Source organism: Hyposmocoma kahamanoa, unplaced genomic scaffold (genome assembly GCF_003589595.1).
Source record: "Hyposmocoma kahamanoa isolate Upper Pololo Valley unplaced genomic scaffold, ASM358959v1 63, whole genome shotgun sequence".
Classification (NCBI taxonomy): domain Eukaryota; kingdom Metazoa; phylum Arthropoda; class Insecta; order Lepidoptera; family Cosmopterigidae; genus Hyposmocoma; species Hyposmocoma kahamanoa.
Genome location: NW_020653851.1, coordinates 13,062,466 through 13,075,274, shown reverse-complemented (window position 1 = coordinate 13,075,274; position 12,809 = coordinate 13,062,466). Strand labels below are relative to the sequence as shown.

Sequence of the window (12,809 nt, the reverse complement as noted above, 5' to 3'; positions counted from 1 at the left end):
TACGTACTTGCGAACTGGTCACAATTGCACTGCTTTTTAATAATGTTTTGACTTTATTTACTACTAACATTTATTTATTATTACTTTAATTATTATTACGGACACACCTATAACAATACCTAATTAAAGAAACATAATAACAACTTTAAAATAATTATATGAGATTGAGTACGTTTCAAGCATCCCTTTTTACAATAACTCAAACATTCTGACAATATTCCTGACCATCCATTCGCAAACTAGTCACGTTCAGGGTTGGTGAAGAGAATTAAGCGCCGATTGGTAATGCGGTATTGTGAATTAGCACAGCTCTACACGCTACAGCTCACGCGGTGGCAAACGACTTGCATAGAGTCGACACATCAAGGAAATCTGGGGAATCTATATTTTTAGAATTTTGCACGTAACCAACCACAAGTTGGTGTTTCATTCGCCTAACAAAACGTAAACTTTTAATTATTAACCGACCTTAAAGAAGGATGAGGTTCTCAATTCGACTGTACTTTTTTGTATGAGGTATGTTACGCGATTACTCCGGCGTTAGTGAACCGAGTTTGATGATTCTTTTTTTCTTGGAAAGAAAGTACTTCGTTAGTAGTACCATTTAAATTTGAAGTAAATATTCCACCTCTAAGGGTGGCAAACTAGGGGACGAATCCGGTTTCGCGCACTTACTACTTACTTAGATGTAATTCCACAAACTTTTGAGGACGGTTTTTCAGTACTATGTACTGAGATTATTTTATCCACCAATACATTACCAAATACCTATTCATATATTTATTATTTTCTCGTAGTCCCTGAAGAATTACTTTGCTCGTGCAGTATACCAGCCGGACGATATCGAAGCGCGATCAACCATGCACCTAGCTGCCACAATGGCGGGTGTGGGAATCGGGAACGCAGGTGTGCATTTGTGTCACGGTCTGGCGTATCCTATTGCTGGAAATGTTAAGAGTTTCGTCCCTAAAGACTATGGGTGTGTATTGAGGAAATATTTGTACACATATATGCGCGGTAAATTGAAACCAACAGATCATCACCGAAATACATGTAGAAATCATTACCAGATGTCATTCGGTTATGAAGATTTTTGGTACTGTTTTCGACGTTGTCGGTTTTCTCACGATATTTGCCATATTGTTGCCACGTTAATTATTTTATTGAATATCATGATTTTTACTACCATGATACTCACATGATACTCATAAATTTTTTGTGAATATTATTATTGAAGCAGCAGATCTTAGCGTCATCGCCACCTGTGAGAAGCTTATATATGAAAAATGCTGTTTAAACCGAATTGAAGAATAGACGAATAGAGAAATTCGTAAGCTGCCTCGGTATGTAGCTGAGTTAGTAAGAGCGGTGGCCCCGGTATGGCAACAGATGCTGGTTCGAGTTCAGTCAGATCGAAGGAATTTTACTTTGTGTTGTTCTATCTTTGCTACGTTTACGTTAAAGTTAGTCAATTTTGTATATTTAGGACATGTACAGGTGGTCTTCAACACCTCTTTTCAATTACAGGAGTGAACCAATAATACCTCACGGTCTTTCCGTAGTTGTAACAGCTCCCGCTGTCTTCCGATTTACCGCATCCAGTGACCCTGACAAACACTTAGAAGCCGCGAGCCTTCTAGGCACACAAACTACCGGAATCAAACAGGCAGATGCTGGTAAAGTGTTAGCGGACACTATTCTGAAGTACATGGAAGTAATGAAGATCGAAAATGGACTCTGTGGTTTAGGGTATAAAAGAGATGATATTCCAGATCTTGTTAAAGGAGCCTTGCCACAGGTAAGTGTTTCGTTTTGTTTTTTTTTTCATAAAGCTATCAATGGATAAGTCTGTGTTAATCTAGGATATCCGTAACTTATTTATGTATCAATTACATGTGGTTTAAGTTATATGTATACAGGAATCGCCATTGTCAAATGATAACGGTACTGTTTATCTTTTGAATCTGTAGCCTATATATAGATATGAATATATATGAATATAATTTTATTAGGAATAAAATGTATTCAAATTTTTTTTTATAAATGTAGAAAACTATTTGTCTTTCCAATAAAAGTTGTAGTACAAATAATTCGAATCTATCGTAAAGCTTGAACATACAATTACGTTACAGTACATGTGTTTGTTTAGTCTTCAAGGTTAATTCTAGACTGTTCGTATTATTATTATCTCATAGCCTTGAAACACCAGATTTACATTTACATATCAACTGGCCATTTTGGATTCAATTGACAACCGTGTCAAGAGGCTCATAGGTGATTCGGAATTAGTGGAGACGAAGCTGCAGAGCTTTGAACACCGCCGTAAAGTTGCCTGCTTCTTATATATTTTACTGAATATATCACGGAGAGTGTGCGATGGAATAACACGATTTAATTCTGCCTTCCCCTTTCCATCACCGGGGGACTAGACGTAGGCTTGGGTTACACCCCTATGTTGTGGACATTCCAAAGATTCGCAAGAAGCGTTACGCTTCCACATTTATATGGCGAACGGCTATGGAGTGGAAATCCCTGCATGTAGACTTGTTCTCTGAACGTTATAACTTGGGTCTTTTCAAGGCGAGAGTGAATAGGCATTATTTAGGCCTGCTTGCTCCATTGTCGACCTCATCGTCACTTTCCATCAGGTGAGATGGAGGTCAAATGCGCACTTATATTTTATATAAAAAAATCCCTCACATACCGAGTTCTTAGATTTTTTGCGATTGTTACATGTTGGAAACAAAACTAATCTATCTATTAGAAACGAATAGATCCACTGATTATATTGAAAAAAAAAAATATGGACCTTATGTTGCGGGATTTTATTTAAACAATTTCTTATACCACCATTTGAGAATGCAAAAATAACTCAGCCTTTACTATATAATTGTTATGTCATGTTTAATAACAACTCTGTTTTAGAAGTTTTGCCTCTTTGTTACAGGACCGTCTATTAAAAATAGCGCCATTGCCACAGTCTGAAGAAGACTTATCAAAATTACTCGAGGACTCGATGACTATTTACTGATTCTTTAAAATATTATACTACCAATCTATAGTCAGTAACACAATACTATATTGTATCGATAAGATAAAATGTTGTTACGCAATAAAAAGTATACCTACTGTTGATATTGTATATTTTTGAATAGAGTTTATTGTTGCTACCATAATGAAACTACAATACAAAGTCGGCGGTATTAGCAAAAGAAACCACAATTAATAAAGTTTAATTTTTATCATTTTAAGTACATATCAATAACCTAACTACTAATTTGTATCAGATGTAATAATAATAATATGTATATCTTAAAAATAATTTCTAATTTGACTTATGTTTTGTTACTTTGTTTTAAAAAGCGCTAGATTAAATTAATAGTTGGTCGCGATTGTTCGAGGGGTCATAAAGGCACTGTGTACTAGTAAATTAGATATGCATTCATTTATCTGACTAGCGCTTCTATCTATCACTATTCTATCTACTCTTAACAGGCAGTTGTTAATTTCGTTAACTCTTATAGTTACTGTTGTACCATACGGCTTACACCGCTTCGGGGACAATGTTGTTGTGATGGAAGGGACTGCTTTCATACGATAAATTGGAGGCTTTTACGGTGATGCTGTGGAGAGGCGCGTAGCGGTTAAGCTTGGGCGTGGCGGGACCAGTCAGGTCCTCGGACAATTGCTGGTAGACTAGTCCGCAATCCTTCTTAGTGCGGCCTTGGTGGCTCATGGCAGCGATTATGGCACTATTATATCTTATCTGCTTGTTTTTCCTACTGCATAATACCATGACCACTTTTGCGACTATGATGAGCAGTAGTACCGCGCCCAAGAGAACAATCAGTATCGGCCACAAGTATTCATAGCGACCATGCTCTTCGTCTAGAATCGAAGACTCATACACTTTTGGTCCTAATGTATTACGATTGTTCTCTATTTCAAGTACGTGCAAGTCAATCTTCACTTTATCATTTTCTTCTACGTCCTTATCTTCTTCTTTTGACATTGTGATAACGTTTGATTTCGTTTTGTCTTTCAGTTCATTGTACTTCAGTTCAATGTCATCGTCGTAATTCTCAGTAGAGTCGTCTTCATCATCGTCATCGTCATCTTCGCCATCGTCCTCATCATCGGGCGTATCGTCTTCAATGTCGTTATCATCGTCTTCATCGTTTTCAACTGGACTCTTAGTAGCATTAGTCTTTGGTAGAGGTTTTTGCCCCTCAACTACTTTATCGTCATCAAGAGTGTCCTTCAGATCGAAGTTACCTGCTTCATCTTTGTCTATTCTTTCCCATATTTCCTCATCAGAAATCGAAGGCAATGGTTCGACTGGGTGCCGTATAATATTACCGCAAGTTTTAAATTGAAGCGTTTCCCAACTTTCGCCGAAACCGTCCTCTTTGTTGTCTTTACTGTCTTTCCCAAGATTTGCCATAGTCGCTTCGTAGGTCGGTGATACTTTGTGTTTACTTAGCCATGTCATTAGGTTCTCAAATTCGCGGTTGCATATCAGTGGGTTGTAGTCAATACTAAGTGTTTGCAGTTTCTTTAGTTTATCCAGCTCCGATTGTTTAATTTCCGAAATGCGATTGTGAGACACGTTCAAAAAACTCAAATTACTTAGGAATTTCGCAGGCAAATTCTTATCCGCTTTCCAAAGAGAGGTTAAATCTGCGTGACTCATATCTAGATTATTCAACAGAGGAGTGTGTATAAATATTTCTGCAGAAAGAACTTTGAGAGGATTACCTTGTAGATTTAGTTTTGTGAGTTCTGAGTTTTTCTCGAATATCTTGACATCCAGTGTCGTCAACTCATTATACGAGAGATTGATGTCTACAAGTTTGGTGCATCTTGAGAAAACTCTAGAGTTAATAGATTTTATTTTGTTTCCAGATAGGTTGACCTGGGACAGAGCCGTAAACGTTTTAAGAGAATCGTCATAAATTTCTTCTAACCCACAGTTGGCAGCTTCAAATAGGTAAATATTGAATATGCCAGCAGAGCAATTGAATCCTTCGGCGGGCAGGTGTTTTAATCTTGGGTTGTTTGAAATCTTGAATACGTCTAGTTCGATGTTTTCTTCAATAAGTATACTGGACATGAAATCGAGATCGTTGTATGAAAGATCAAGATAATTGAGTTCAACTAGCTTGCGGAATGCTTGGTTGTGAATTTTTTCAATTCCGTTTCCGCTGAGGTTAAGATTTGCTATGTACGTCATCCCGTTGAACATGGAAGGGCCGATGAATTTAATGTTCGTCTGTCCAGCATTGAGTGTCAACAAGTCTGAAATTTGTAGTCCATAAACCGTGTCAATCGGATTTCTTTGAATGTGAAGTGTGGCAAGTTCAACGTTTTCTGAAAAGATGTCATCAACGAGAGTTTTGATGTTATTATCGCTTAAGTCTAGCTCTTCCAAGTCGAGAAGCTTTTTGAAAGTGTCAGGATCTATATCGGACAAATTGTTGCCAGCCATATTTAGATACATTAAACCTGGCATGTATTTGAAGGTGTTTGCAGTGACATATTGCATGTTACAGTAAGAAACATCAAGTTCTTGCACTGACGACGCATTTAAGAAGTAGTCCTGAGATCCAACTGCAGGGAATTTGAGCGGATTATTAGCCAGAGTCAACAGCAACAATTTTTTGTTGTTTGTAAAAGTTTCAGGGCGCAGATATTTAAGTTTATTATTGGACAGGTTAACTGCGTAAAGTTCATTTAGGTCGTGGAAAGCCTTCGGTCCGACAGAGCCGATCGTACTGTTGACGATCTTAATAGTCGCAACGCGGTGAAGGCCGAGTGTCTTAAAAATGAAGTCGGGTAGTTCAATGGGGAAACGAGAGTCGGCGTTTTCAATCACGAGATCAGTAATATCGTCGCCGAACTTCTGTGTACCGACTTCGAGACGGTTGCACTTGGCTATTCTGTATCCTTGAGATACAGTACATATGCAGTCTCTGGGGCAGGGCTTATCTTCGCTAAAGAGGACCTCCTGGTCGTCAGCGGTGTCGTAGTCCTCATACGGATAATTGTCGGACTCTTTACTGTTCTTCTTAGTAGTCTTGTTGACGGACACGCTGAGAACCAGCGTACATACCGCTAGGAGCAGTATCAACTCCCCGTACCTCGTTCCCATCTTTTAGTGAACTCTGAAACGATACAAAGCATGAATTAGCGTCATATGCCGAGTAACTGTTAAAGGGTACAATGGACTGCAACTGAAAATATTACATCAATTATGAAATTTTTCTCTAAACACGAGTAGGGTCACGTTTGCGAAAACAGTGCACAATGGGTAAGTTTTCGATTTGTGAAATGAGTAATTAGTTAACAATGGGTAGGTATAGGTTGTTCTAGATTCAACAACACACAACAAGTAGGTAAGTAAGAAGGCAATGACGTAAGGTAATGCCATCAAAGAGACAAATAGCCACGAAAACACATTAAAATTTGGATCCTAGGACGACAAATACGAACACCAGTTTACATTATACACATGCGTCTATAAGCATACACATATGAGTTATTACCAGTAATCGGAATTCAGGGAGTTAATTTACCTAAAATCTGAACGTTTAGGAAATGAAACTATTTTTCCGGATTTAAATCGCGTATATCGTACAAACATACGCGGTTTGATTGAAAAAACAAATATACGCGATTTAAATCCGGAAAAATAGTTTCATTTCCTATGTGTAACAATCGCGAAAACCTAAGAACTCGATATCTGAACGTTTTCTTAGTATAGATATACCCATTTCGTCATCAATGTAGTAAAATGTCTTTTTTTTTTACTGATTATTTTCCAAACAATACAAAATATAGATTGTATCATGTTTATTTTTTAAATGGCTAAAGTACTTAAATACGTATATAGGTACCTGTAGAAACACAAGTACAATAAAATTTTTTGGGATAATAATTTGTAGTAAATACTGAAAAGTTCAAAATAATATACTCAAATTTCAATAAATAATACGCATATTCAAATTAACCAGTTCCGAGAAGTCCCTGGTGAGTTGATTTTAGAGGTGGTTTGTAAGGGAATGTCCACATTATTCATTAATTATAGCTTAATAACTCCCTCAATTCCGATCACTGGTTATTACGACATGAAGCAGATGTTGATTTTGTTCTAGCAAAATCTTATATCGTATCAGCGCTTTGTCCATCTGTCGACAGCTGCGCATCGAGATCATGATACGCAGTAAGACATGAGAATAGATATTTTACCAGCTTCGCGTATTATAATAAGATTATGGTAATATATTAAACGTTTGCCATTTCATCTTGAAAGGAGAGTATGCTTTGTTTCCTAATTCTCTGGTTTAGAAATGTAGAGACAAAATAGTTTAAAAATTTATACCAAAAGCTACGCTCAACCAAATTGTTGTTATTTTCGCTAATAACTGTTATAAATTTATAAAAATAATTAACAGCCATTAGGTATGACTTCGAATCACTGTGGGAATACCTACATGAAGGTCGTGGGTTCGATTCGTGACATAACCAATTTAGGAAATGAACTCTAAAATTAATACTAAAGGGGAAGTTCTGGGTATTGCCAGCTTAATTTTCTTGTTTTGGTACCAATTTCTAATACTTGCTTATATGTATAGCGAGGTCAGGAAAAAGTAAATATTATATTAGTATATTTTATTAAATCTCTTATATTATATATTTACATAGCCTCATGTCTACTCAAAATAGACTCAAATCGACAAAACCGACAGTTTATACAATTTCAAGTTAAGGAAATGATATAATAAAACAGATTTAATTATTATAAAATATGGTATAATGAATTCAATTTATTTCTATCGGTCTTAGAAACAATTACAAAATGTCCTTTGGTTCATAATGTCGCAATGCCTTGCCCTGTCGCTATCATTATTTGCATGGTAATTGGTTGTGTAAATTCGCTCATTCGGTGCTACATTGACGTAATTGTAATTTTGGCAAAACTGAAATAAATTTTAACACAATGTGTTAAGGAACTTAATGAAATTTTGGTAAAATTACAATTACGTCAAAGTAGCACCGATTGAGCGAATTGTTAAATCCCGATATTGGAGTCTTCTGAACACTTTATGAACTGTTATTATATTTTGACTTTAAGATCAATTACTTACAGAAGTTGATATGAGGCAAAAATTTTATCTATCCTTTCTAGAAGACTATATTATACCCGATTTGAATAGCACAAGGAAGAAATATACAATGTATTTGAAATTCACTAACTTCACTTTCACGTTTACATTAATTTATACTACCTATACAGTACAATTTTCCGTACAAAGTGCTAAATTCTCAATAAGTTACTAACGATTCGAAGACAAATTTATAAATACAAGCTTAATTATTACATTGCTTCTATTTTCGTTATCGTCATTGTGATAAAACAGACAGATAAGATGTGATAACTCTCAACGAAACGTCGGTTGGTTTGAAAAAACAAATATACGCGATTTAAATCCGGAAAAATAGTTTCATTTCCTATGTGTAACAATCGCGAAAACCTAAGAACTCGATGAGATAACTCTCGTTATATGTCGCTCTCTAGTAAGTGGCGCCCTAACGTGAGGGCCTTCCTGGGCGAGGATTGTATTGCTCTAATGGTGCTTTTCCATCAGTGAGATGAGACAGGAATTGAAATCTCGCCGTCTTATTTGCACCAAAAATTGCAATTAATATCCATCGCGAGCTTGTGCGGGCTCTCACGAACGCGCGCGAATCATGTTTTTGTTGCAGAGTTTAACCACGTTAAACTCTATGTAGGCAGCAATACGATTCAAATAAACACCAACACTACAAGATCAGAACTCGAAACCTATCCTGTTGCTGCGGGGAGTAAGACAGGGAGATGTTATCTCCCCAAAACTATTTATCGCTGCACTAGAAGACGTTTTCAGGAATTTGGACTGCGAAGCGCTAGGCATCAACATTAATGGCGAGTACATTACTCACCTTTGGTTCGCCGATTGTAGTCATGGCTGACACCATGGAGGACCTCAGACAATGCTCGATGACCTCAGAGAGCCTCCGAAAGAGTCGGTCTTAAAATGAACATGGACAAAACGAAGTTCATGTCGAATAATCATGTACGGTCAACTTCCGTGAAGATCGGAAACGTTACACTCGAAGCTGTTGACGATTATGTATACCTAGGACAAATTATCCAGTTAGGTAGGTCCAACTTCGAGAAAGAGGATAATCGTCAATCAGACTCGGCTGGGCAGCGTTTGGAAAATTACGCCATATCTTGTTGTCCAAAATACCACAGTGTCTCAACACACAAGACAAAAGTCTTCGCCCAGTGTCTGTTGCTAGTGATGACTTACGGTACTGAGACGTAGTCGCTCACTATGGCGTATAGGGAGGCTCAAGGTCACTCAAAGGGCAATGGAAAGGGCTATGCTCGGAGTTTCGTTGAGAGATCGAATCAGTAATGAGGATATCAGGAAGGGAACCAGAGTAATCGACATAGTCCTAAGAATTGCAAAATGCTGGCAATGGCGAGGGCACATTGCTCGCAGAAAAGATGGCCGATGGGGCCACCCACAAAGTGGACTGAAGATCTGGTGAAGGCTGCGTGAATCCATGATGCAAGCGGCGCAGCACAGATCGTTGTGGCATTATTTGGGGGAGGCCTATGTTCAGCAGTGTTTTGGATGATATGATGATGATGATGAAACACTAACAAATATTTTAGGCCCTTGAAACCGACTTCAAGGGTCTTGCGTAGTGTAAGCGTTTTAAAGAGTTCTAGAGATTAAATTAGAGAGAGAGAGAGAGAGAGAGAGAGTTATAGAGACGAAAACGCGGAGAATGCTAATATATGTTATCTGTTATACAATGCGGAATTTAATAATTACGTTTTAAAGAATAGTTGACACATGGACTGGATGAAAATCGAGATGAAAATATGTGGAAACAATAGCACTACGTCATGTAAATGTTTTGAGCGCGGAGATAGAATTTTATTTTAATGCAATAACTCAACAGTTATTGATTTACTTGGTCTTTGATTTTCCGTTTACTAAAACAGTCTGAGCATAGGATCATAAATATTCCCGATGCATGGTAGGTACCTACAGTGAGTAATAAAAAAATTCGATCGTATTTTCAGCTGGAGAAAATAAAAACTTATTAAAGTAGACAATTACTTGCTTAAATATGGCTTAAATACATTTTTTCACGTTTTGGAACAAGCTGTATATATACGTTTAAAAACCATAAAAGGAGCAATAGTAAAAATTTCATATTTTTAGCTTGAGTTTTATAAAATGTTCACTTAATTTGAATTCAATTTGTAAAATACGTGTATAGATGGGTCTGTTCTTAATGTTGAGGAGAAGTATGACAGGAATCTCATCGACTTGGAAATTGTCATCGGAAAGTTGAGATGCGTAATAAAAATAAATTGTGGGTATTGTATTGGGGCTTCACAACGATCTCGTCAGACATTTGGTTTTTCCACTTACCAAGACTTTCAAGCAACCATCTATCAATTTAGTGATATGTGTACCTTCATCGTGTTGGTACATAATGTTGAGCGTTTTATAATATAGTTGGAAAAGTAACGGAGTCTCATTATTTTTAATAACATGATAAGCTCTCAGTGCCGCTTTGCCACATTGCCCATATCGCATTTATTCAGTAATTAAAGTGGACACACAAAGAGTTGCATATTAATTTCAGAATATTCGGTAAAGTGAAATAATATTTAATGTTTTACCTGAAGACTTTAATAATAAAAAATTGTCACGGAAATTAAGGTAAGGTAAGGTAAGACCAAAACAGTAATGTCAAATACCGTATTCATAATTAATTATGAATAAGGTATTTGACATTACTGTTTTGGTCCTTCAATTGATTCACATGAATATGGTGAAATTTCTATATTTATGGTGAAAAAGAGCCTGAAATTTGTTTTTAAATACCACATTTAACACCAGAGAGTGGTTATAGTCAGTATTGGGTGGATGCTCTGTCCTTTTTTAGCAGAAAGATCAATTGTTATGTAGTTTGTAAAATCACTAGTAAATAATGCCATTCCTTTCTAACTTTTGATATCTGAGTGTTACTCGTACAGGGTCAAGAGCATATCAAGCTTGACACTTAAGACTTAAATCCAACTATATGCCGCTTACGTTACAAACGGTCCGAAGTACAAAGTGTCAACCTTGACGTGCTCTTGACTGTCATGTTCATTTGACACCTATTTGTTTATTTTTTGGTTCTTATGGAAAGTATTTAATATGCGGTACTACTCAAATATCCTATTTTGGCCAACAGCACGTGTATATTCTTTATAAATCACAGAACACCGAACAGATCAGAGGTGCACGACAGGAGCCTACCCGCGCAATGTACCATGTGGTACCATTCCTTTCTTGTACCTAAATACGTCTGGCGTAACCTAGGCAACAATCTGAAAGTACCTTATGCCGATTAGTAAATACTTTCACCTTAATGGCAAGTATTATAGAGTATGCCATTGATGCGATAAGAAGATATAACTACAGAAATGAGCGAAACTACTCGTACTTCCTGGATTACAATTCAGACATTATAACACTTTATGTCGTTATTCATAAGAATTATTTGCTTGACAACTAGTCGTCTAACTGTATCAATCATATTAATGTTCTGTGCATTAAAATTTGTTGTGTTGGAGGCGTGACCCGTGTGCAAAAAGCTGAAACAAAATTTTAATAGCAGCGCTGGTATGTAGGCGATGAATTTTAGTACGTTGACCTAATTTTTTACAGGTTTATGATGTATGCACCTACATATTATATATCGGTTTCAGGATGATTAACAGTGTTCAAAGCTATTTTTGCTACTTGAGACATGTGGTCACAATATGGATTTTTCAACGAATTATTATTAAATTGAAATGTGTACCGCATAGGGGCCAAGCTTGCTTCTTATCTGGCAGGTAGCAAATCCTTTTGGTCCTTGACCAAAGCGGTCTAAAGTAACTTTTGTCACCCATCTTTGCCACCAGCAGGGGCCGGATGGCACGCTGGCCCATACTGCAGAAGAGAACGCGACGCTCTTTGCAGAGAGTTCACGTCGGGATGCCGTAGCGAACCTGACACCTACCTTACCTCAGGCTGGCTGCACTATGCGCCAGTTCGCATACGTTAAAAAGAGGTACTTAAAACTATGCGGAATCTTCACGAGAATAAAGCTAGCGGGCCAGATGGAATTCCAGCGTTAGTCCTACGTAACTGTGCGCCTGAGTTGTCTCCTGATCTCACACGTACGTGTCGCCTCTCACTTGAGACTGGTGTAGTTCCCAGGTCGTGGAAGCTTGCAAACGTGCAACCTATGCCCAAAAAAGGAAGCAGAGCTGCCCCTGTTAACTGTAGACCTATCTCAGGCACTCAACGTTTGACAATTCTCATCCTCAATATTTTAAAACACGCGGTGAAGTCATTCAAAGGCAAACTAGAGCAAGAATTATGAATCTTTTATACCCAACCTCGTTGCCATAAAGTAATTTATAAGAATAACAGTTTCAACATGTGGATAATTATTTACAATAAATTACCAAACGAAATTAAATTGTTACAAGGACTTACTTTTAAATGACAATTTACAAAATGGCTTTTGTCATATTGCTTCTATAGTAATAAAGAATACTTAGAATTTACAAATTCATTACATTAATTAGAAAATATAGAGACTAAACATTAAATCCCATGAATATTTGCACATCTGCTTGCAGGTTGAATACAATGTACCTAATTTTACTTAAGATATATTATATTATATTATATTAT

The 12,809-nt window shown here is 37.0% G+C and overlaps 2 protein-coding genes across 3 annotated transcripts in view; one reads left to right on the top strand and one right to left on the bottom strand.

The window, feature by feature from the left end:
- LOC113230479 (probable hydroxyacid-oxoacid transhydrogenase, mitochondrial) overlaps positions 1–3,034 on the top strand; it is a 6,390-nt gene extending 3,356 nt beyond the window's left edge. For both annotated transcript variants that reach the window (XM_026464425.1, XM_026464424.1), the window contains exons 5-7: positions 798–979; positions 1,528–1,798; positions 2,948–3,034. In XM_026464425.1, coding sequence (XP_026320210.1) covers positions 798–979; positions 1,528–1,798; positions 2,948–3,031 — 537 coding nt within the window. In that variant the 3' untranslated portion in view covers positions 3,032–3,034. The remainder of the gene's footprint in view (positions 1–797; positions 980–1,527; positions 1,799–2,947) is intronic.
- A 366-nt stretch (positions 3,035–3,400) lies between these two features.
- The window catches only part of LOC113230478 (insulin-like growth factor-binding protein complex acid labile subunit), a 50,552-nt gene continuing 41,143 nt past the window's right edge, over positions 3,401–12,809 (bottom strand). The window contains exon 3 of the mRNA XM_026464423.1: positions 3,401–6,164. Within this exon, the coding sequence (XP_026320208.1) occupies positions 3,545–6,151 (2,607 nt within the window). The 5' untranslated portion in view covers positions 6,152–6,164 and the 3' untranslated portion in view covers positions 3,401–3,544. The remainder of the gene's footprint in view (positions 6,165–12,809) is intronic.